The 25,914-nt window shown below is 39.2% G+C and overlaps 1 protein-coding gene across 1 annotated transcript in view; it reads left to right on the forward strand.

The window, feature by feature from the left end:
- Positions 1-7,979: 7,979 nt before the first annotated feature.
- The window catches only part of RMDN3 (regulator of microtubule dynamics 3), a 43,499-nt gene continuing 25,564 nt past the window's right edge, over positions 7,980-25,914 (forward strand). Inside the window, exons 1-7 of the mRNA XM_060760475.2 lie at positions 7,980-8,153; positions 10,285-10,493; positions 12,271-12,466; positions 13,147-13,293; positions 17,667-17,934; positions 20,293-20,395; positions 22,362-22,422. Coding sequence (XP_060616458.2) covers positions 10,292-10,493; positions 12,271-12,466; positions 13,147-13,293; positions 17,667-17,934; positions 20,293-20,395; positions 22,362-22,422 — 977 coding nt within the window. The 5' untranslated portion in view covers positions 7,980-8,153; positions 10,285-10,291. The remainder of the gene's footprint in view (positions 8,154-10,284; positions 10,494-12,270; positions 12,467-13,146; positions 13,294-17,666; positions 17,935-20,292; positions 20,396-22,361; positions 22,423-25,914) is intronic.

The raw sequence follows: 25,914 nt of genomic DNA on the forward strand, positions 1-25,914 counted from the left end.
AAAGCACAAAGTACCTCTGACAGATAACCATCCAACCTCTGTTTAAAAGCCTCCAAGGATGGAGCTTCCACAACACTACGAGGCAGAGTGTTCCACTGCTGAACAGATCTTTCAGTTAGGAAGTTCTTTCTAATGTTCAAGTGGAATATCCTTTCCTGTAATTTGAACCCATTGCTCTGAGTCCTAGTCTCCAGGGCAACAGAAAACAAGCCCGATATCTCTTCCTATGAATGAATTACAATGGTGTAAACTAGACTTATAACTGCTCACCTTTATGGTTCTCTGGAAATCAAAAATCTGTTCTGACCAGAAAACAAACCACTTCAAAATTTTGCAAGCAGCACAATCCTCACCTCCAAAAAACAAGTTTCAATGGTGTCAAAGAGCAAGGAGATGGATGGGGATACCCCCAGCTATTTATTGTGCCACAAGTACTCCTGAAGATTATGGCAGATGCCCATTGAAATGCGTCCAGCTACAAGAAAATAGTTGGATATATATCCCTTCCACTCCTGACAACTTGAAAATGGCCATGTTGATTGTGTGTGTCTGCTCCTTGCTAGTCTTTTTGGGGGATATTTCGGAAGACATATAGTTATGTGATAAATAACTAAATATCTCTTGATACAGTGTCTCAGCCATACACTCTGTATTTTGTCCAAGATTCACTTTTTCTGTTTTTTTGTTCAAACTTTCAGCCATAGCCATTTTGATTGTGTTTAATACAGAATATTCTTACAAGACAAAATGTCTAGGCACGTACTGTAGTTTCAAATAAAAACAAATTAGCAAATATGTGTGTCATCAGGTCCTGCCACATAAAAGCTATAGAATTTCAAAACATTACGTTTTTACTAAAACTAGGACACATCAAATATAATTAAATTTCCTTTCTAATATTCTTCTTAATTACTTAAGATGACCTTGGCCTAGAATATTACCTTGCCACAGTTTATCTCCTTTGATCCTGCTCCATATAATGATGTCATGTGCTTGTTTTTCATGATGGAACAATGGTTTTCATTTCGAAGTCATGACTAAAGAATTAAGAACTTTCCTGTCAGCAGGAAGAAATAAGATCTACAATAAGAAACGTCTGGGTCCTCAGTAGAATACCAGAAGAGGGAATTCCAATAAATAACATTTTCTACTAATCTAATTACTAACAATAAATTAAAGCAGAGGCAACTAAGGATTGGGGGGATGGGGGGATGGGGACGGTATAATTTACTAGGCAAAGTACTCAGGTTTGCAAGGAATGAAAACTTGTTGGTTTTCACTCCATTTTAGCACTTAATTTTCTTTCTCTTCCTCCACTATACCTTTCCCTCTCTTCACTCTTCCCCATCCATTACTTACCAGGCAGCAGGAACTTTTCTCTTTCAATTTTTCCAAATAGCCCTTCAAAGGGAAGCAAACTATACCCTTGGGCAATTCTGGATAAATAATTATCCAGTGCCTATCTGTAGCTTTGCCTTTAATGTTTGAGAAAGTGTCTATGTACAAACCAAAAAAGATAAAACAGACAGAATCTAACTAACTTAAATAATTCCATACAAAAGATAAAATAATCTGAATGTGCAACTCACTAGTGCCTAGTCAATATCCATACTAAGTTTCAAGTGGGGGAAATGAATGTTCTGGTTGGAAGGATGGGTTGATTGCAACTAAGAACAGGAACATTCTTCATAGAAAGGCACACATGTTGCCAGTCACATAATCATAGAGCTTGAATGGGCCTTGTGAAACAACAGGTCCAACTCCTCCCTCAATGCAGGATCTCCAGCTAAAGCATCCCCAGAAGGAATCGGACCAGCCTCTTTTTGGATTCTGTGTGTGTGTGTATATATATATATATATACACACACACACCCACACACACACCCACACACAAGCTTCTCCCTGATCTCTCTACATATGTGTGTTTGTGTATGTTTTGTCTATATATGTCCGACCCAAGCTCTTTTGTACTGGTGTCTTTTGTAAGGCATTTATAGGAAAGCAATGTGGCTAAAATGACCATCAACATTATCTCATATAGACATTTGAAAATTGGGCTGCTGTATGAACCTACTGATCCCTCTAATCCAGCATTCTGTTGCTTTCTGTAAGCCACCAGAATTATCTTGAAAGGCCATGAAGACGGAAAGTCAGAAAGTAACCATAATGCCTAAATGAGATAAAGCCATGTTAAATAAAACATTTTGCTTAGTCATAAGAAATATTGTTAAGTTTTTTCAAGGTAAACAGAACATGTAAAAACATTTTGAGCCGTGTTCCATATCTTGATATGTCCTGCTGATATAATAGACACAGCATCATGATAAGCTACAAAATAGGACATACTGGTTTAATTGTTCATTTAGTGTAGAACTCTAGACTATATGAAACCAGAGTCCATTGAGCACTGTGTCATTAAAAAAAACTGCTGAGTTCAAGCTACTGTTAAACTCCATTCACAACCCTTAAACGTTTTTTTTTTTAATCCCCTTCATTTACAAGGAAATCGGGCAAACAATGGCCTACTTCTGTTACTACTCTCCAACAAATGGTACTCAGGAGTACACTACTTCTGAATTTGGAAGTTTCATATAGCCATTTTAACTGATAGCAAAGTCTGGAAAAGTTATTTTGGTCCTATACTCATACTTCCCCAAACCCCCCACCCAGCACATATCCCATATGAAAACAATGGTGGTGGTAATCATTAAAACAGCTGTGCTATAGCAGGATTTCTCTGCAATTCGAACATTATTGCTCGTTGGGTTTTGTTTTGAAACCCAACAAGGACCCATTGAAATAGTTTTTACAAGGCTGATGTTCCCAAACTAGCCAAGTTCCATAAATACAGCCTGAGCTAAGATCTACAATATTGTCTAGATAGGATCTTTAATATCCGTAAAAATCCAGCTTCAAACTCTCAGCGCCTTGAGCTTCTATTATTTCTTCACTGATAACAAAAGACAGAGAAGCCCTAAGGCAAAATTGTTTCCATTTCCCACTCAATCTTACAGATTTATCAAATGAAATCTACTCTGTTTGCTTTCACTGAGCAATTCTGCGTCAGCAATGCAGCCTTGACAGGCCAAGAGCAAATTTCAAACAGCACTAGATGACTGGAAAACTCATAGCTTTAAGCAATTGCCTTACGTCATGATCTGATAGTATCTGAACGTGATTAAAACTAAATATTGTCGTCTAGAAACAACTGAAGTTTAACGACTAGCAATTATAATGTCTCAAAAGTTTGGAGACATCTCAGAAGAAGTTAAAAGGCTGAGAAATCAGACATAATAGAGTGCTTAGTATTATTCAGTTCCAATGTTCTAAATCCTATCCAACACATGAAATGATTGCACTGCAGCCCCTTCCTATCCAAAGATGTTGTAGGCCTTAGATAACACCTTTTCATGGTATCTGTAAAAGGACATTTTGTATCACCAGAACTCTGGGCTTTCTTTATTCAAAATATTTTTATTGGTAAATGACACAAACAACCTTAAACAAACACATATCAGACAAACAAATTATTAAAATATCCTAGACATACCTATGATGTTGGTTCTTGATACAGTCAAAGTAAGTGAACATCATAAAGAGAAAAGTAGGAGTATAAGAGTGTAGGGGAGGAGAAAGGGCAATGGTGAAGAAAAAAAATTAAAAAAAATTAAAGAGACCAGCATCACTACAAACGTACATTTATACATTTCCCCTTATCACTTCCAGATCGCTTTCCATGGTATTAATTATTTTTTCCGACATATTTCTCCTAATATATATGCCTCTTTGCGTGTATCTTGTCTTAGCCGGGATATTTCTTTATTCTGTTTTTATGACCATTTGTATTTGTTCTCTTTTTAGGAATTTAATAAAATTACTCCAATCCGTTCTGTTTGATATTGATCTGTTTTGGGTGAGTTTTTGGGTCAAAAGGTCCATATTCATAATGCCAATTGTTTTCTCAATCCAGTTTTCTATTGTTGCTGTTTCTTCTGCTTTCCAGAATCGGGCTATACATATTCTAGCCGCTGTGGTAAGGTAACAAAAATATTGTCTCAATTTTTTTCCATTTGAAAATAGCTTTTTTTGAGTGCCAACAAACATCTAAAGGGACGATCACATCATTATAGTTATTATAATCACTACATTACTATAATCGTTACATTACAGCTAACTAAAGAGATCTGATAGCCATGTAATGTTGTTGGATATTCTTCATGTTGAAGACATGTTATTGGGGCACATGTGCAATTAACATCATTTTCACTTATAATCTACTTCTGTTTTCATGCACAAAATGTCACTTTGTGGTTGGCTTTGCATAGGGAAGCTTATAATAAAAATATTCTTTTGAGGTAGTTCAGTTTTTTAAAAAAGATATCTTGCCACAGAGACAGAAATGCAATCATACGTAAGTGTGGATTACATTTTTCCAAAGTAGATATGATCTAAAAAGGTTTTATTCAATTAACTTTTTATTTAAGAGTTTATTATCTTGAGACATGAAGTTTTCTGTTTAATTTGAATGGAGATCTGTGATAGGGGGTCCCAATGAACATATTTGTCGGTTGGAGTCCAATTCATTGGTAGCCTGCCAAATGTTGTTAAGTTAAAACTTTCATTATTCTAAACCATTGGCCATTCTAACTTGGTCTGACAGGAGGAGCAGTCCACCACTATCCAGAAGGTTAGATATTCTCTTCCTCAGTCTAATAATTATAGTTCAGTCTTTCCCAGTATTCATGGGTTCTGCTCCCATTAATTCAACCAATCATGGCTCCAAAGAATTGTGGGGGAAATCCCCAAAACAAAACAAAATTTGATTTTATTGCACACGAAGCATTACACAGATGTGTAGGTATATTCAGTTCTAGCTTCCTATCATTTCACAGATCTTCAGGCTCTCTCCATCACTTGTTTGAGTTCATTGCAATTTTATATAAAGGGATGCCATGTTACTACACCACTACACCACTGTATATAATGGGAATTGAGCATCCATGAATTTTGGTCTCTCAGTAGATACCTGTAGTCATCTTTTTAAATGTTTTGACTGATTTGTTTTAATTGCAGAATGAGCTAAAATGTTTCAAGTGGCAAATAAACCTAAACAGGCTCACAGACACTTAGCTTCCATCATTTACCTTGTGGTATGGTGAAGCCAGGGATTGCTGGTACAATTTTTGTGATGAGCAAGGCCATCCCTTCTGTCATAATTCAACTCTACTATAAACTCTGATTAGACATTTTCCTCACTGGAGGAAGAAGAGATATTCCCAAAACAATGTGCTTGTATGAATTATTCCTTTTGTAGGTTTTATCTTGAGCAAACAAGACCCATTTTCTTTACAAAAGACCTAAGCTTGGTGGAGATGAAAGCATGTGGAAATTATGTTGGAACTACACAGCTTGTGCCCAGTAAGGGCTTCAACGTTAACATTTTGAATCTACCACTGAATATAGATAGAAACATTGAACTCCAATTCTTTCTCAATTCAGAGCTCCTGTATCTCCCAGTACTCCTATATATAACAGTGCATTGTTAAGGAATATACACGTTTTCCCCACAGGTTACCAGTTTTGGAATGAAGACATGCCACACCATGCATTTGTTGTTGTTGTTGTTAATGGCCATGAAACTGACTTCAACTTCTGGCAATTGAATGAATGAGGATATCATAAACAGCCCTGCTCAGGTCTTGCAAACTTGGGACCATGGCTTCTTTGATTGAGTATCTCTATTGGCAGTACAGTTTTCCTCTTTTCCTACTGACTTCTACTGAGTCCTGTCTTCTCACGATATCCCAAAGGACAGTCTCAGCTTCTTGGGAATGTTCAGACCAGGACACGTTTATTGGTCCTTTTAGTAATCAATAGTATCAGTAAAACTCCTCTCCATCACTGTATTTCAAATGAGTTGATGCTTTTCCTATTGGCTTTCTTTACTCTCCAGTTTTCACAACCACACATAGAAATTAAGATGCTCGTATGGACTATCCTAACTTTAGTATTCAATTATGTATCCTGACATTTCAGAATCTTGTCCAGTTCCTTCCCAAGCTGCCTTTCTACGTCCTAGTCTTCTTCTGATTTCTTAGTCTGATTTCGCTAATATTTTCTCTCTTGATTCTCTGCAGTAATTCCTACAAATCTTTGTTATTTTCTTGAAGTCACCTGGTGTCAGGCCTATATCTTAAATGGCTGCTATACCTATCTCTCAATGACTTCTAATTTAAAGTTATGTAAACAACACTATGTAATACAATTTGGGGGAAAAATCGGTTCCTGGTTTGAAAGTGACACATGCCTCTCCAGTTAACCCATCACAATATTGTGCCTTTTCTCAAATCCTCACACAGATCCATCATTGTTTGAGTCCAAAGTGCTCTCTGGAAGGGTTTGGTGGGATTGATCAAGAGTTTTTGGAGTGAACGACAACTCCAAAACTCTTGATCAACGCCACCAAACCCTTCCAGTATTTTCTGTTGGTCATGGGCATTCTGTGTGCCAAGTTCGGTTCAATTCCATCGTTGGTGGAGTTCGTAATGCTCTTTGATTGCACGTTCACTATAAATCCCAGCAACTACAACTCCCAAATGACAAAATCAACCCCCCCCCCCCTCGCCTCACCAGATTTTAAATTTGGCTGTACCGGTTATTTGTCCCAAGTTTGGTCCTGCATATCAGATGTTTACATTACGATTCATAACAGTACCAAAATTACAGTTATGAAGTAGCAAATAAAATAATTTTACAGTTGGGAGTCAGCACCACATAAAGAACTGTATTAAGGGGTCGCAGCATTAGGAAGGTTGGGTAACACTGCTCTACAGTAATTCCTCCAAGTATTTGTTATTTCCTGCAAGGAGCCTGCGTCGTCCACATCTCTGATTTTTTTTTGTCATGCCAGGAGCAAGTAGCTTCTGGTGTGAGAGAATTAGCTGTCTGCAAGGACGTTGCCCAGGGGACGCCTGGATGATTTGATGTTTTATCATCCTTGTGGGAGGCTTCTCTCATGTCCCCGCATTTATTTGTCGTGTCAGAGCAACCAGTCCATTATATTACATTTCTAACAGAACAAAGCAAACAAACAGAAAGATACACAACTTGTGAGTTTGGTAGCTGGTTAAATGTCCTTTGACCAGTATCTAGCCACTTGGAGTGCTTCCTGTGATGCTGCAAGAAGGTCCTCCATTGTGCATGTGGCAGGGCTCAGGCTGCACTGCAGCAGGTGGTCAGTGGTTTGCTCTTCTCCACACTCGCATGTCAAGGATTCTACTTTGTAGCCCCATTTCTGAAGGTTGGCTCTGCATCTCGTGGTGCCAGAGTGCAGTCTGTTCAATGCCTTCCAAGTCGCCCAGTCTTCTGTGTGCCCAGGAGGGAGTCTCTCATTTGGTATCAGCCATTGGTTGAGGTGCTGGGTTTGAGCCTGCCACTTTTGGACTCTCGCTTGCTGAGGTGTTCCAGCGAGTGTCTCTGTAGATCTTAGAAAACTATGTCTAGATTTAAGCCGTTGGCGTGCTGGCTGATACCCAAACAGGGGATGAGCTGGAGATGTCTCTGCCTTGGTCCTTTCACTATTGGTTGCTACTTCCTGGCGGATGTCAGGTGGTGCAATACCGGCTAAGCAGTGTAATTTCTCCAGTGATGTAGGGCGCAGACACCCCGTGATAATGCGGCATGTCTCATTAAGAGCCACATCCACTGTTTTAGTATGGTGAGATGTGTTCCACATGTCCCCGCATGAGGAGCTGGAGCTGATAGAAGGAGCTCATCCGCCTCTCCCCGGATTTGAACCTGCGACTGTCGGTCTTCAGTCCTGCCGGCACAGGGGTTTAACCCACTGCGCCATCAGAGGCTCCCACATGTTTGATATGACCCGCACACTCCCTCTCTCCCTCCCTCTTCTTTGCCCGGCCCCTGCCTCGAGGGTATGCTACGTTCCAAAGAGAGGCGTGCCCCGCCTGCTTGCGTCACTTCTCCACGCCATTCTCTACTTGACAGAACAGTGGGTTGTGCCGTTAGCTAAGCAGCGGCGGGAGGCAGCACGTTGCGTCACTTCTGCGCGCCGGCGGGGAAGGGTGAAGGTTTTGCCGAAGGGGCGGCTCGAGAAGAGCGAGGCGGACGGTGGCCGCATGAGGACATACCGAGCAGTAAGCGTAGTGGTGGGGGTCACGCTGGAAAGAGCGCCGCGAGGGGTTCCTCCCTTCGTGCCAGGGCTGGGAAGAAGCGCCTTCAAAGGACCCGCCTCCGTGCGCCTGAGACAGACTGGGCTTGGGAAGGGAGGATGGAAGGGACCGCAGAAGTACACAAACGCCCGCCTTGTTTTGTAGCTCTTTGACCGTACAGCTGCTTTGGAATTGGGGCTCCCCATGAGCACAATGGACCTCCTTCCATTTAAGCGTGTAGGAGCAACTCCCAGAAGCCCCAGTGCCTGGGCCCCTGCCCTGCCCTCTCTGAGGCCCCTCTTCCCTCCCTCTGCGCCTGTCTGTGGCCTAAGAAATGCGCTGTCATGGCCAGTCGGGCTTGGCCCAGTTTTCAAAGCGCCTGGGCTGGAGTCGGGAGAGCCTTGAAGCCCCTTTCCAGCTGGCTTGGTCGCCCTTGGGCTAGGAAAACTCCCCTCAGCCATGCCTCACAGTGTTAAAAACGCACACTCACGCAGGGGTATGGGGAGGAGTGCATCTGCAATGTGGAATTAATGCAATTTGACACCGCTTTAACTGCTATGGTTCAATACTTTAGAAAGTTTGAGGAGGGTCCAGCACTCTGGCTGAGAATGCTGAAGACAACTCCGCAGATGAAACAGTAGATCACATCCTCAGCTGCTGCAAGAAGATCGTGCAGACAGACTACATGCAGAGGCATAACATGGTTGCTCAGATGATTCATTGGAACTTGTGCCACAAATACCATCTGCCTGCGACAAAGAACTGGTGGGTTCACAAGCCGGAAAAAGTTACAGAGAATGAACACGCCAAAGTCCTCTGGGACTTCCGGATTCAGACGGACAGAGTTTTGGAGCATAATACTCCTGACTTCACAATCGTGTTAAAAAACAAAGTATGGATCGTTGATGTCGCAATCCCAGGTGACGGCAGGATTGCAGAGAAACAACCGAAAAAGCTGACACAATATGAGGATTTAAAGTTCAAACTGCAAAGACTCTGGCACAAGCCAGTAAAGGTGATCCCAATGGTGATTAGCACACTGGGTGCAGTGCCTAAAGGCCTTGGCCTGCACTTAAAACACAATCAGTGCTGACAAAATTACCATCTGTCAGCTGCAAGAGTCCACCCTACTGGGATCTGCACACATTATTCGCCGATACATCACACAGTCCTAGACTCTTGGGAAATGTCCAATGTGTGATCCAATACAACAGCCAGCAGAGTGATCTTGTTTGCTGTGGACTAATCTTGTTGTGTTTTAAATAATAATAATATACTTTATATTCCACTCTATCTCCCCAAGGAGACACAGGGCGGATTACAGAACACATATACGGCAAACATTCAATGACAATTGTACAATTAACAAGGAACAAGGACAGACAATACATAAACATTGAGCCATGGCAGTTAAAGCATGTCAAACTGCATTAATTCTACAGTGGAGATCAGGCAAGGCAAACTTAGGCCCTCCAGGTGTTTTGGACTTCAACTCCCACAATTCCTAACAGGCTGAAGTGGAAAAGCAAGGGGCCTGAGACTGTTAGGATTGATGGGAGTTGAAGTCCAAAACACCTGGAGGACCCAAGTTTGCGCATGCCTGGTATAGATGCACCCTGGGAAGTAACTGGTGATTCGTCTTGCAGGAGTGTGTTGAGGGCTGACAATATGCATATACCAAAAGGAAACCTTGACTTGCTATTTTAAAACGAACCACTGGACTCCAAGAGCCCACTATAATAAAATGGAATAGATGTATTTACATGTAAGTGGGTTAAGTGCCACTGAACACCAGCAAAAGAAATCTAAATTTGGAACTTTAGCTTGGGCTGATTGTATGGGTTCATATCTTCCACATTGTTTGTAATATTGATGACATTGGCATTCTGTTTTATTAAGCCAGTGCCAGTGAAATTGTCTGGCTTGTTGCTAATACCTTCCTTGTCCTGGAAAGGTTTCAGAGCAGTCTTGTATCTGGATTTTTGTCCAGGTCTTACATGATCAATGGCTATATTGATATTTATGCTTTCTGCACTGAAATCTAACAGCAAAGGAACAGCTGTAAATACAGTATAATAAGAAAATAAATAAATGTGTTCTGATTTATTTGCTTCAGATGCATCATGTCCAAAATGGGAGCGTTGCGTGTGGGACTTGGTGTGGTCTTAGGAGCAGCTGCAGGAATAGGTCTTTTCTACTACTTTTACAAGCAGAAGAGAAAAAAGCCCTGGCATAAAGGCAAACCAAGACCTGTCAATTTACAGAGTCAGCACAATGCACTGGAGCCTCAGGAACACACAGAACATCTGCAGCGTTATAATCAGGGTAGGATTGCCATGTTTTCTATTCCACATCTGTTTATACAAAAACTAGCTATTCAGACTATATGTGATGTATACAGATGTATATATTGTGTCCTCCCTGCTTTGAACTTGGAATTAACATGCCAGTGTTCTTTTGTTTGCTTATTTTAGTGCATGTTGAGTCTAAGACAATCATGCATTATGTTTTCGTAAACAAATTTGAAAGTCCCCATTGTTTATTTTAGAGAGATTTCCTACTTAAACTATAGCTCTATTGCCAACTTTACCAAACAAGGATATATTTTGATGCCTAAAAGTTGTCTGCAGCTCCCTTTCCACAACACTTTTCAAACACTAAGGTGAATGCATAGAAAAGAAGGAGGCATGCGTACAATAATGTGACTTCCAAGTACCATGCATTCTATGTAATTCTTTCAAAGGACATTGGAGATTCATGTGGTAGGCTACAAAGGCAAGCTGATTCCTCCAATGACATCTGTTCTGTTAGTTGATTGGCGTATTTGAATTTCACCTTAAGTGTTCGGTTTAACCTCTGACATTCCCAGAATATTTCCTAAATATTTGAGAATGTGGACAAAAGTTAAATGAGTGTGATAAGCTGAATATGTACGTAGAAGATCTATTATCCGCCCCCACTACTAGTTCTATAATTGAGACAGCAATATAAATAAGTTGTTCATAGTTTTGCAGAAATTGTTTATATGAGGATGTTTTTGCTAAAGCAGACTTACGATTCCTCTAAGTTTTTCATTTAGACACACTGAGTATGGTCGAGCACCTCTCTCTGTGTGTGTGTGTGTTAGAAAGAAAATTCTTTTTCACTTGTTTTGTGTGCTGTATTGGCTATCACCATGAGGTAATTTGGCTACTGCTGTGCATTGATTGACCTTTCATACCTAAGTAGAAGTGCCCTGTTGGACAGTATGATGATTGGAGGATGCTGTGAGATTTTGCACAAGATTTCTGCGAGTTTCATGACATTCAGTTTTATCCCTGTACCTATTGTGGAATGACATTGGTGCTTGGGTACTTATACATTTACAGTCATGTTATGCTAGTGTTAGACTGGTATAGCAGATGCAGTTATAGCAGGACCATGGGTTGAAGGTATAAAGTGCCTCACTTAAAGCTGTGTTTCTCTGAAAATTATAATTTTCATTTATTTATATAACACAAAATATGTCATCAGTTGCAGTTTTAATGTGTGTGCATAGTGGATAGAACACGATAAAGATTTTGATATCAATAACCAGGACTGTTCAAGTAGGATTGAACAAAGTTTGTTTTCTTCCATAATGGTTTATTTTACATCTTCAGCTTTTTCAGTAAAACAAATATGAATACATGTGCACATTTTGGTATATTCTTATAAAAATAGGGCAACATTCTCAACTAACTGCTGTGACTAAGTTAAATACATATTCCTAGTCAAGAGATGATCATATTGTGCCTGCCTGTCATGCATTTCTTGTAGAACAAAAAGTGTGATAAACCTAATTTAGTATGAGAAACATGGTTGAATATACAGGGATTTTAAGAGTTTTGCATAAAAGCCTATTACCTGTATAACTGAATATATCATTTTCACTTTCCTGGTTTTTTTTTAATTCCAAGTTCTTTTTATCTGATTCATGGGGTAGCTGATGGCTTCTAAAAAGTTGTTTTTAAAATATCATCTATTCCTAGTTTTAAAATCCCAAAAATGAAGTAGCAGCAACATATCTTGGACAGAAATAATGAAGTAGTCTTACTGCAGTTACTTTATTCTCTCATTTTAGTTCCATTGATGAGAACAGGACCAGTAGGGGGTGGTGATAATATCCCATATGCACCTCTTTTAACACGTGAAGAACAAGCTGAAGTGCTGAACCGTCTGGACTTCTTGCTTAGAAGCCTTGTAGAGCTGCGGAATGAAGTAGAAGAGTTACGGAATAGCCTACAAAGTTTGGCAGGAGATATTATTGGAGAAGTCAGGTTGGTATAAAGTTGTTCTCAGTGGTATAAAGTTGGTTCAGTAGAATGATGATAAAAAAGGTCATGTTTAGCCTTTTCCATAATGCTTATGTCTCTTGTGAAGAGCCTGTTTCACACATAATGATAAACCAGGGTTAGGAATAATGTGGCACCCAAGGCCATTTTGAGGTTCTTTGGGACATCAGTAGCCCCCCCCCCCCCCCAAAGACAGTTATTTTCTCAAGTTTCACCATGTTTTGGGATGCTTGTGGGCAGTTTCCTGCCCACTTTCTTTTCTTGTTGGAAAAGGCTAAACATGATACCAAATATTACAAAATTACTTCTTAGTGGGCATTTCAGGACCAATATCACAAATTGCAGATATTGTTGTCAGCATTTTTTCTCAGTTGTAGCTGCTGGTAAAGTGAAATTGTTGTATTATAGTTGGTAAATGTTACAGGCATTTAACTGGACTCATTCTAAATCAAGCTTGGGCAAATTTCAGCGCTCTAGGTGTTTTGGACTTCAGTTCCAATAGGCTGTAGGAATTGTGGGAGTCAAAGTCTAAAACACCTGGAGGGCCAAAGTTTGCCCATGCCTGTAAATGTTACTAAACAAGATGAAATGATTTTTGATTTTAGGCAAGGGAGAGTTAAAAAAGAATGAAGTGAACCTTTCACCATACTAATCTCCTCTTGCAGATCCCATCTAGAAGAAAGCCAGAAGGTTATTCGTCGAAGGCGTTTTCCATATCCCAGAGAAAGGAGTGATTCTACAGGATCTAGCTCCATATATTTCACAGCCAGCTCAGGAACAGTCAATACAGATGATGGGGAAAGTGAAGGAGGGTGAGCAAGCACTAGTTCACACTTTTAAAACATTGATTTCTTTCCTGGATCATCACATAGGTTTTAATCTTTTACCTTCATCAGGTTTCAACCATGCAAAAATAAAATGTCAGGAATTTTTCGGTTGTGGATTCCTTCATGATAAGAAGATTGGATTGTATAGCCTTGTGGGGTTATTTCCAGTTCTTTGATTCTATTAAATGCAAATGACAGACCCAAGTTGAGATATCTGCAAAAATCTAATGACAGCTGGGCTGTAAATGCTAGCCAGCTTTAATTACTAATAGAAACCTTGCAGTTTCTGAAATCATGCTTTTCAAGGCACAGAGCTTTATTACTGGACCTTGGCCAACAAGTTCAAGTTGCAGTGTAAAGTCGGAGACAGTTTTGGTTCTTGCACTGAGCTTCACCAAAGACCAGAATGGTAGTAATGATTAAATCCAATCTCAGACAACACTATTCCTCTTCAGTCAATTAGCAATGCTGTTAATGATTTGTCAGCATAGGTTTTGTGCAGCATGTGCAATTTCCTTTCAGCTGGAGTCAGGTGGGGAAATGCAGCCCATGGGTACATGCAGCCCCTAAATCCCTTTGGATGCCTTCACAAGCCCCCCAGTTCAGAAATATCGGGCACCATTGTGTGACAGTGTGTTTGTCTGGTGCAGTTGACTGCTAAAATTCAGTAGCAAAACATTACAAAAGTTTGGTGCTATAATTCAGAGGTTTTCACAGTAATAATCTTTTAAATGACTCTGTGTAGCTCTCTAGATGTACAAGATAAGAGCTGGGGAAAATGTAGACTGTCTGTGGCCCCTGAACCCCATGTTTGTGTTCCCTGAAGCTCCCAAGTTTTAAATAAAAGAATTTGAATGATATTTGAGTGAAACATTAAAAAACCCAAATATTTCTCAAATATGTTATTCTTGTTGTATGCCTTCGATACATTTCTGACTTAAGCTGAACCTAAGGTGACCCTATCAAGGAACCTTTCTTCATAAATCTTGTTCAAACGGGGTTTGCCTTTGTCTGCCTCTGCGGCTGAGATAATATCACTGTCCAGTGGGTTTCCATAGCTGAGTGGCCTTTTAAACTTCGGTTTTCAGAATTATAGACCAATGTCCAAACCATTGCATCACAATGTCTCTCTACTTGAATATGTACAAACTCCAAAAAACTATCTCCCAGAATTTCCAGATAACTCCCCACCATAACCAAAGACCTTCTTTTCTCTCTGTTCTAGCTTAAAAATGATATCAAGAAGTGATGTGATATTAATTATTGTCACTATTTGGAAGGGGAAATGAGGAAAACAAATTATTTTGTCATACCAGGTAATGAAGCCCACATGGGTTGTGAAAAAATGGCATCTTGCCCTTTGCCCATGAGTTTATTATGTTTCCTCCCTTGGGTAGTGCTCTTTTAAAAAATCTAGTCTACTGACACCATACATATTCATTTCAACTTAACAAACATATGAGCAATTGCTGCCTATGAATTCAGAGTGGTTAATGTATTTTTTGAATTTTAGTTAATAAATACGTATGATTTAATAGCAGAAACCCTTTTGCTGAGTAATAGGCCTAAATTCTTGTTTACTCCACAGTACAAGTCAGAACTGTTAAAGTTTAAACTGGTTAGAGTCAAAATGAATGTGCTCCAGAATTTTTCTGGCAGGTCAGTGTGTGGATATGACATGGGGTAATAAAAAGAAAATTGTAATTGGCAAATTGGTTTTTGAATTGGAGCACTTGAGGCTATACTCTTTTGAGAAATAACCAGTTGAAGAAAGCTCCAAGCACACTTTAAAAAATATTATTTGTTTTGTTCATGAAACTCAAAACAGCTCATTACTGCTAGCATTACAAATCAAATATATGCACTCTGTTTAGTGTAAGGCATTAAAAAAAATCCAAGGTGGGAAATGATTAAAACCTAGTCTGTCAGTTAGACTCTGTACTTGTACATAATTTTAAACATGCAGAAAAATCATGTGCTTGATATGTCTAAACAGCCCTCTACAGTAGCTTTAGCTACTATATCATTCTAACCTAGCAGTCTGAATAACAACTATGGGAAAACTAAGAAGTTTGGAAATCATGACTCAGCACTTTGTATAGTTTTTAATCTGTATTTTACTGTTTTATATGCTTTAACTGTTCATGTATTTTTAACTTTTTAATAATTTCATATGGTATGTTTATTGTTATGTGCACGATGCAGCATTGAATTTTTGCCATAATTTGTAAGCCACCTTGAGTTCCCTTCAGGGTGAGAAGGGTAGGGTATAAATATAGTAAATAAATAAATACAATAATGATTTTAAAATATATATTTGGTGCAGGGACACTCACGGAGTAATGGTAGCAAAGTCGCAAAACCTAACTATTATGTTCAGGTAGCTCAGTCCAGAATAGACTTGGAAATCTGAGGCGTGATTCCTATCCAGATTAATCTTTTAAGCTCCTTTGTGATGTGGCTACTGTAAATTACCCAGGCACGTTTCACCTGCTTATATTGTTGCCTGTGTGCCTTTTTGGGCTTCATAAATGAGCCTTGCTTTACAAACGTGTTTGTGCAGTGGAAATCTGGTCTTTTCATTCTTGTAAGTTAGAGAACTCAGCATTTTTGCATAGTAATAGAGAGCATCTGTGGGTATATTTGACATGATTGTGACATTTTCTTTTTCTGAAAAGCAGGCAGTCCTTAGTGGAATGTGCATGCATTTAATTTTCTTTGTTTAGTCGTGTCTGTCATGCATAGGGAACAAGTTTGTATATTATCTGTCTGCTTGTCCACTTGGGATTCCAAATTTAAACGTAAAGCAGCTTGTTGCTGTCCAGGAGAATAGTGAACTAGTCTTGACACATGACATCATTCGTGCTTTTCAGAGTTCTAATAGGCCCAGGGACTAAAATCTAACTACTGCTAATGTGTTCCACTGCTAGAACAATTTCCATCAGTTGAATTTGAAGTGGGGGGACTTTCTCTTGCTGGCAGAATTGCCCCTGCATCCATACAGATCTTTAATATCTGGTCTGGATGTTTAGAGTTCCTTATGAGCAGGTACGTGATGGATTATGGGGTAGAAGAGAAGGTCCCATCATATAAGTGAAGATCTTACTATTGGTTTTTTCCATTACAGTATCTTACCAGAATAGAGAAGATGTGAGCTGCTTGCCCTCTAGAGCAGGCATGGGCAAACTTCGGCCCCTATCGGCTGTTAAGAATTGTGGGAGTTGAAGTCCAAAACACCTGGAGGGTCAAAGCTTGCCCATGTCTGCTCTGGAGCTTTGGGAAGTTACATTTGGGACTGCAACTCCCATAATCCCCCAGGGAATACTGGCCAGGGAATTCTGCCAGCAGTAGACCCGGTGGTCCTGTTTTCACCTTTTCATCTTGGTATAATGGATATATGCTTTGACTAAAGTGGTCAGGAAGCCATGTGGACAGTTCCATTTTAGACTCTGAAATAGCATGAGTTGGACACTTTTTGTGATCCCATTTTAGCCTCAAAGTACAACAACACAAAACTTGATTACAGTCACTGACCACCACAAAATCAGGACACAAGGGCCCTGAGAATGGAAAAAGGAGATACCTTTTGGTATCTCAGGATGCTTTCCTTAGAAGATCAGTCTTCTTCCTGCCTACTCCTCCAATAGGGCTTTCTTCTGCTTTACTTTACAATTCTCTAGTTCTGTAATTTTCGCATCTCTTCAGTTTTCCTTTTCCTGTCTTCTGTTTCTGTCCTCTGTATTTAAAAAAAACAACCCTTGAACTTTTTAGCTTGAGCCTTCAGTCTTTAAACCTTAGACTGGATCACACATTCATTTGTGAATTGAACTGATGCCCATGCCTGTATATCATAGCTCCAAGAGTTAGGGCAAAAAAGATTGCCTATTTTTCAGATGTGCTGTATGCTCAGTCCACCATTGAATAGCAAAGCTATCTTGCTGTGTCAGATAGGACTGCGTCTCTTTCTATATTAGTATTTTTCTCTATACAAACGATTGACTGAGTTTGCTCATTAAAGTGAGCCAGATTTTTTGGTTCACCCATTAATCTTTATCTTGTTCTCTTAATGCAGTTAATCCAAAACTCTCGGTTTGTTTCCAGCATTCACAAGCCAAGAATCTTTTGTGGTTTGCAATCCTAATTTGTTAAAATAGGAAAGAAGTAGAAATGTTGGCTCAGAGAATCACAAGAAGTATTCATTTCCTGTTTGAGTGTAATATGTGAATGGATCCACTAGCATTTGTGTGTGTGTGTATGTATATGAAAGTATGAGAATGAAGTAGCGAGGGATAATGTAAAAGTATATTTAGCAAAATCGTTGATATAAATTCTGTGTTCTTCTGTATCTTGTGTTAAAGGTACACCACAGCCAATGCAGAATCCGATTATGATCGGGAGTCTGATAAAGAGAGTGAGGAAGGAGAAGACGAAATCAGTTGTGAAACAGTGAGGACAGCAAGGAGGGATTCTTTGGATCTTGTCAATGAAGATGAAACTGCCTTGGCCATGGACCCTGCTTCAGAAGAGGAACTAGCTCAGTTACTACAACAAGCGGATCATTTGCACCAAGGGAATGACCAGGAGAAGAGAGAAGGATTCCAACTGCTGCTTAACAATAAACTAGCGGTAAATTTCGTTTTAGCCATTTACCAGGGGAACTGAGTTGACCTAATCAACAGAGGGGAGCTGAACAGGATGTTGTGCAACGTTTTGTCTCCACCACAATTTTCAATGACATTGCTTACCAACTTCAAATTGCATACGTGAATTGTTAAAGACCATAAACGCTCCTGAGACCTGGCCTCTCTTGAAAACTATTCAGTTACATTTTGCCTTTTCCCGCATTGAACAATAATGACATTCATTCAATCATCTAATGTTTTTAAACAAAACTACAGCATGTCTGAAACTTATAGCAAAGCTCCCCTGAGACATGTTACTCCGAGTAGGCAGCATTGTTATATCAAAGCACATGCCATCTTCTTCTGAAGTTGCATAAAAATTCCCAAAACTATTAAAGAGAAGGAAAGTTCATTGAATTTTGCTATGACATCATTTGCATTCTTGCCATACTTTTCTACTAATGAACAGTTACTGTCACCTTTGACTCTTTTGATGCTTTGCTACTCCAGGAGCCTTCCATCCCATTAAAGCTTTGTTCCACTATAGACTACTTGCTTCAATCTTAAATTAGACCAAGCATATGAGTGTAGAAGACTTGCCATAATCGCCAATCCAAATATTCAAAATCTGAAAAAGTTGTTTCATTACTTTCTCTTCTGCCCTGCATGGCCAAATTAGGTTAATAAGCAAGTATTTAATTTTTAATGCAAGTAGTTGGATTTCCATTTGTATAATTCATGCATACTCTTATCATGATATGTTTCTTATTATTGGAGGTGTTAGGATCTGCACTTTATACTCGAGAATGTTTACTTGTGCCAATTATACATTTTGTTGCTTTACATAATATTGCTAAAACGTAGCTGTTCTTTTGTAAGAAACATGTTGATATGAAGCTGCACACAACAATATTCTCTAATTGTGTCCTCATCACATCTAGCCAGTTCTCTGGCATGCCATGTATCTAGCCAGTTCTCTGCCATGCCTGTTGTACACGTTTCACTTGAGGTACCACGTCTAGTGCACACAGCGATAAAATCATAGAATCATAGAGTTGGAAGAGACCACATGGGGCATCTAGTCCAACCCCCTGCCATGCAGGAAAAGTACAAAGTATCCGTGTTTAAAAGTTTCCAAAGAAGGAGCTTCCATCACACGCCGAGGCAGAGAACTCATTGCTCATAGTCCTAGTTTCAAGGGCAGCAGAAAACAAGTCTGCTCCTTCTTCTTTATGACACACTTTCACATATTTATACATGGCTATCATGTCTCCTCTCAACCTTCTCTTCTGCAGGCTAAACATATCCTGTTCTTTAAGATGCTCCTCATAGGGTATGGTCCCTAGACCTTTGATCATTTTAGTTGCCCTCCTCTGGACACCTTCCAGCTTGTCAATATCTCTTTTTGAACTCTGGTGCCCAGAATTGGACACAATATTCCAGGTGAGGTCTAACCAAAGCAGAATACAAAGGCATTATGGCTTTCCTCAATCTGGACACTAAACTTCTTTTGATGCAGCCCAAAATCCAATCGGCTTTTTTTGGCTGCTACATCACACTGTTGGCTCATGTTTAACTGGTTATACATGAAAACTCCAAGGTCACATGACCTGTTGTCAAGCCAGACATTGCCCATTTTGTAGGTAGTTTGTAGGTAATTCAAAGGAAACATAGTATCCCTGTATGTAATACTTCAGTGGTTCAATTGTTATTGTACATCATTTAAATAGCTAGAGCATAGACTCAGTTTAATAGATTAGACCATTTTATGGGGTTTTCTTTGTCTGACAGTGTCAATTGTTCAATGGGTTTCCATGGCTGAGTGGAAATTTGAACCCTGTTCTCCAGTCAAGGTCCAACACTCAAACCACTATGACATGCTGGCTCCTTTTAGATGCAGTTGCTAGTCTTAAATATGTAGAAGCATTTATTCAAATGCTGAATAGTAAATCAGCACGGAAGTAAGTCTTACCAGCTTGACCCTGCTTGGGGCTAGTAGCTTGAGCTAGATCTGTGATTTTTTTTTTTTGAGAACTAGTTTTCCCCCTATATTTCACACACTTGTCTTTTCAATTATCATGATTAAAATTGAATCTAGGGTAATATACTACAATCTGATACCTCACATCAGTAGCAATGGATCATATTCTGATACTTCACATCAGTGGAAAGATTTAAATGAACTTCATGATGTCCCCAAAATTTCCCTTGTTTTGATAGAGTTTAGTGTAGAACATTTCAATACAAATCTTTATTTTTAAAAAATCTAAACAAAATGATGCTGGTGGTATGTTGTAATTGGGAATCCCACTTGCTTGTAATGACTAGAATACAAGTGAACAAATATTCATTCTGTCCACAGTATGGTGACAAGCAAGATTTCCTTTGGCGGCTGGCCCGAGCATATAGCGATATGTGTGAAATTACAGAAGATGCAGATGAGAAGAAGTCCTATGCATCTGATGGTAAGAATCTTTTCCGAAATAAAGACAGGTGTTTTTCACTGAGTTAAAAAAGAGATGTTGCATATGCAATTTCAGTGTGGCATAACCAACACTTGATCCCATTCAACAGCTTGATATCATAGAAATAGCTGCAAATATATTAATGCCCGGCCACACTTCTTATTCATGCTACTGCTGTGGGCTCTTTTTGTTCATTCTGAAATTCCTGAACTTACATCATTACACTGGCCTGCACACATTTTGTTGCCTCAAATGTTAGCTCTGTTTCTGGGTATATGTGACCTGCTGATTTCAAGAATAGCACCATTTTTGTTTTATTTTATTAACAGTCCCATTAAGAAAATGTATAAGGATGTGGGTGGACTACAACTCACATGATGTCAGGTTAATCCACCTCAAACCAATGCTTAAAAGTTAGTCATCTTGGGTGGATATATTTGCCAAGTTTGGTCGAGACTCTTCACTATTGTTATATACTTGCTTGGGTAACCAGCATTGACCGGGTTATTTGAAAAAGTCATTTTTAATTGTACAAAATGCATAAGGTTGTGGATTAACTACAACTGACATCATGCCATGTTAATCCTGAGAAACTTAAAGTTTGTTATGTTGGGCAAGTTTTCTCTATATGTATCATCGGTGGGGTTCAGTGTGCTCTCTGGGTGTAGAGTGTACTACAGCTGAGTCAGTCCCCTCAAACCCCTCCAGTAGGTTGAGTTAGTCATGAGGGTTCAGTGTGCCAAGTTTGGTCCTGGTCCATCATCGGTGGAGGTCACAGTTTCTCTGGTTGTGGGTGAACTACAACCTCCAGAAAGGAAGGTCAGTTCCACCCAAACCCCCCAGTAGTCAAATTTCAGCATATCAGGTATGTGTGCCAAGTTTGGTCCAGGTCCATCAGTGTTTTGGTTCACAGTGCTCTTTGGATATAGGTGAACTACAGCTCCCCCCAAAATTTTCCCCAAAGACCTCCAGTATTTTTTAGTGGTCATGGGGGCTCTGTGTGCCAAGTTAGTTCTAGGTCCATCATTGGTGGAGTTCAGAGTGCTCTTAGATTGCAGGTGAACTATACATCTCAGTACCTACAACTCCTATAAATCATGGTGAATTATCCCCAAACTTCTCTAGTATGTTCAGTTGTTGATCAATTCCTCTGTTTGCTGTGTGCTGTAGAAAAGAGTAGGAAAGGGTTAAGGGAGAGGAAGTGGGTGGTGTCATGCAAATTCCACACCAATGGAGAGAATAAGAAACACTGGGATGTCTGTGGTGAAGGAAAAACAGAAGATCTAGGATGAAATTGTCCCCATATGAAAGCCTTCACTTAGGTGGTGGGCAGTATGCTGTTGGTGGAGGACATTGGCGGGGCTCTTGTATATATTTATCACGCTCTCTGTAACCTGCAAAGTCATTGGAGGGAGGGCCATTGGTGTTTCCTGAGTAGTGGGAGTTATAGCTATTCATGGAAGTAGGAGCCTGTCTGTGGAAGTGGACACCCCAGCCACACACATACATACATATTTTCACTATATTTTATTATGTGAATAGATAGATATTCTGCTCATGTAGGCCTCCCACCTTTATTTTTAAATTTGACTAAAAATTTATTGATTCTTGCCTTCTGTCTCCATACATTGTGACATATTAACATGTGTTGGAGGTGATATTTAGTGTCAAAACTTCTAACTTGAAATGTAGCAAAAACAACTTGGCATTTTATCTAAAGACATATGAACCAAAAGCTCATAAACTCTGTTTACAGGAGTCGCAGACTGTGAGGGGAACAGCTGTTTGGCTTCTCTATATGTCATCTCATATAGAGAAGCCAAACATAACTTTTTTGAAAAATCTTTTTTGAAAAATCTGTTTTAACATCTTCACATATTATTTTAAATCTCTATTTGGCAAGTATTTGGGTAGTTAGGTGCTCAAATTATGTTGTGAAAATATCTTTTTTTGAATTACGTTTCAGGCAAAGAAGAGGCAGAAACAGCTTTGCAGATGGGAGATCAAAGTGCTGAGTGTCACCAGTGGTATGTAATTACTTCCCCTTTAAGGAAATGAAAAGGAGATAAAATTGTTCTGTTAGTTGTACTTCTGTACATTATCATCTTTAAGGAAAAGAAACATTGTTGGAAGTCCAGTCCAGATGGAGAAGTTGTTTTTCTAAAAGACAAAATTGAATTATTCCCCCCTTGCACAAATTCATCTTTGTTTGGCACATGAAGTTTTGAGTTCAGAGATAGTATTACTTACATTTAATCAAAATTGTGTGTGGTTTTGTTTTTGTTTTTGGTTCATTAGTTCTTGTTAGCAAACTAGAAACTGACCCCAAAGAGGTTTTTTAAAAAGTTACAGTACTTCCATTTGACTTTGAAAACAATTATTTTCCCAGCCTCTCTTCTGAGTTCTCATTCTGTAATTTACAATTCTTCCCAAAATATGTTAGTGATACAATCTAGGCCAGGGATGGAAAACGGGCATGCAATTTGTATTATCAAACTAGGATTCCTAAAGCCCCCAACCCTCTTAATTTTTAATTTAGTCCTAATTTTTGGAGAATTTTTCACCCAAACCTCAGCAAAACTGGCATAAATGAGGGCTCAAATGTGGTAGTCATGCTTCGTGTCTCTCAAAATGAAGAGGAAGTAAAAAGGACTGACAATCAGACAAAAGTTGACTACATGTGACATGGGATTCTTTACAGAAAGAAAGCAGTCCTGGACAAGGGGTCCAGGCAAGAAATTGAGGTTCCCTTCTCAGTTGCCTATTCATGGGAGAGATGTATAACATAGTTTCCCTAAGAAATTGAATTATAATGCACATAACAATAGTAAAAAGCTTTATTGCAACATAGAAATATAGAATTTATTTTTCGTATTGCACTATGATTGTCCAGTTGTTTTATAATTGGTTTGAATTGTAGCTTTGCAAAAGCTTTGTACAATGCCAAACTGAATTGTTTGTCTCAATTGCTTGTCTCCCAGTGCAACAACTGATATCTCAGTGCAATAATGATCAATTCAGGTGACAATTGGAATGACTCCTGGCATATATGTTCGGATTCTGTGATTTTTAACTGATTGTTTTAATTGATATGTTTTATTTATGTGATTTTAGTGTATATGTTGTTTTTATGTTGATATGTGTTCAAGGTATAAAATTGTGCCTTTGTTGTGAGCAGCCCTGAGTCCCCTTTGGTGAGAAGGGCGGGATATAAATAAAATAAATAAATAAATTTTGGAAGGTGGGAAGTTACATCTGGCAAGAAGCTGGTACATAGAGGAGTATATAAGAGAATATTCTGTTCAGGCATCACAATGATACTTTAGCTGATCATTTACATCTGAAGAACTGAGGTGGGTTATAAAGTGTCCCAGGCTTAGAAATGAAAGCAAATTCTCAATATGATTAACAAAAAAGGTCAAGAAATACCTGGAAATGTGCCTATTAGGACTATTCAGAAGGTGTATCAGTACAGGGGATGAAGAAATTTGTCAATATTGCTTTGTTGCTGCAAGATTAATAATAGCCAAAACTTGGAAAGGGGAAAAAGAGTTATCTATTAACTCTATTGGAGAGATAAATTAGTAGATTATATCCAAATGGCCAAGCTGACAAATAGCAGCAGAGGAGGAATTAATTAAGAATTTGCAAACAAATAAATACTGGCACTTGGGTATCTGGAAAAGAAGACAAAGGTAAATTTGAATATTGCCACAAAGAGGATTTAGAGAAAGAAGATATATGGGTAGTTGCTGGTTAGTTATGTGATCCTTTTTTGAGGGGCCTCAGAGGTCATGGGATGTGGTTCACGGATGTGGGGATTGAGGGTTAAGAAATGTTAAGGTAAAATTAACTGTACAGTCAAGTTTGATTTTTCATATGTTTAACGAGCACTGAATGTACACCCTTTTGTAAACCTTTTGCATAATTTTCTCTTTTTTTGTTCTTTTGTTCATTTTTTTCTTTCCTATATATACTATAGAACAATAAATATTATTTTTTTTAAAGTAATGAAAGCAAATTCTCCAACTGCAGTGCTGGCTTGGTAAGGCCTTCTAGAATAGGCCTTGTACAATTAGGTTCAGGCATACAGTTAGAATTAGCACCTACCTGGTGCACTTTGACCCCTTCTACACTGACCTTATATCCCAGGATCTGATCCATGATTATCTACTTATCCCAAATTATATGGCAGTGGAGACTCATATAATCCAGTTCAAAAACCTGGGATCAGATCCTGGGATATAAGGACAGTGTAGAATGGGCCTATGATACAACAGATCAAGCCGAGCAGGAAGAAAGGTTCCAACTTATTCTCTTCCAGGGAAGCTCCTTGCAAGGAAGTCTGTAGTCAACCAGAGCTCATTTTATATCGGAGTCGATCATCTGAGTAAAACACACACTCTGTGATCCCACTCAGATTGTACTCTGGCAGCCAATCAACTTGTCAACAGAGAGCCTACAATGCCCAGTAGAAAGGGAGAAGGAAAGTTTTACGGCCATCTTGCAATGGCCTGGAGGCAGCAAATCGCCCAAGCAATTTCCCATGTTAGAAATCACACCTCTCTTAGTAGGGTTTCTAGGATTGCACATTAAAAGAGACTTACATTTTGGGCAACCTGATAGAAGAGAGAGGATGCTGAGCAGTGCTAGGCATTAGTCATGAGGACTGAATATCCTGTATCTTCCCAAAAGAATCTGATGACTGAAAAACCTCATTTTTATATAGGATGTTCCTAGCCATTATTCCACAAAATTTCAAGACTAGTTCAAATTTAGTCACCTGACAGAAGAAGGAAAACCTGAACATGGCCCAAAGATGTTGGTATGTCTGTGTTGCTCAGCATGTGTTTTAATATGCTGAGGCTCCGATATGCAAATCCCCCAAAGCCTAGCAGAAGAAAAACAGTGGAGCTGCTTTTCCACTTTAGCGTGTCTGTGGTCTGCATACTTTAAAAAGTTACTCTGTGAATTGAAACTCAAGAGAGGGAATTGCTTGTTTGGCTTGGCTTCAGCATTGGCTGTTAGAAGATGTGTTGGAAGTACAACAAGAGCAGTAGGGGATTTCAGAGATTTCTTTGGGGAGGAAATGGTGCAGGTGCAGAACTATCTGTCCTTTATGTACTAAGAGTAGCTCTGAAAATATTTACTGACAAGTTATGAAGCTGAAGTTTGTCATCTGTCTTCTGAGACTGAATGTACAGACTCAATTAGTAAGCTTGCCTCAGAAACCTAAATGGAGTTTTAGTGCCTTGCTTTTAAAGGAAAGAGACATTTAACATCCAGAAAAGCCAAACCATCAGGATATTTTCAGAGACAGAATTGTCATAATTTTGCCCTTCTGTTTTTATGTGCTGAGTATGAAATGGACTTATTCTTATGTACATTTATCTGGGGGTAAGCCAGATATCATTAAATTTTGTTAATATGAAGCAATGTCTTGACCTTTAGGAGGGCTGCATAGAAATTTTGGAGTTCAAATGTATGCCCCAGATTTTCTCTGTTAATTAAAGTGCATT

The sequence above is a fragment of the Anolis sagrei genome, chromosome 1 (assembly GCF_037176765.1).
Source record: "Anolis sagrei isolate rAnoSag1 chromosome 1, rAnoSag1.mat, whole genome shotgun sequence".
NCBI classification, from domain to species: Eukaryota; Metazoa; Chordata; class Lepidosauria; order Squamata; family Dactyloidae; genus Anolis; species Anolis sagrei.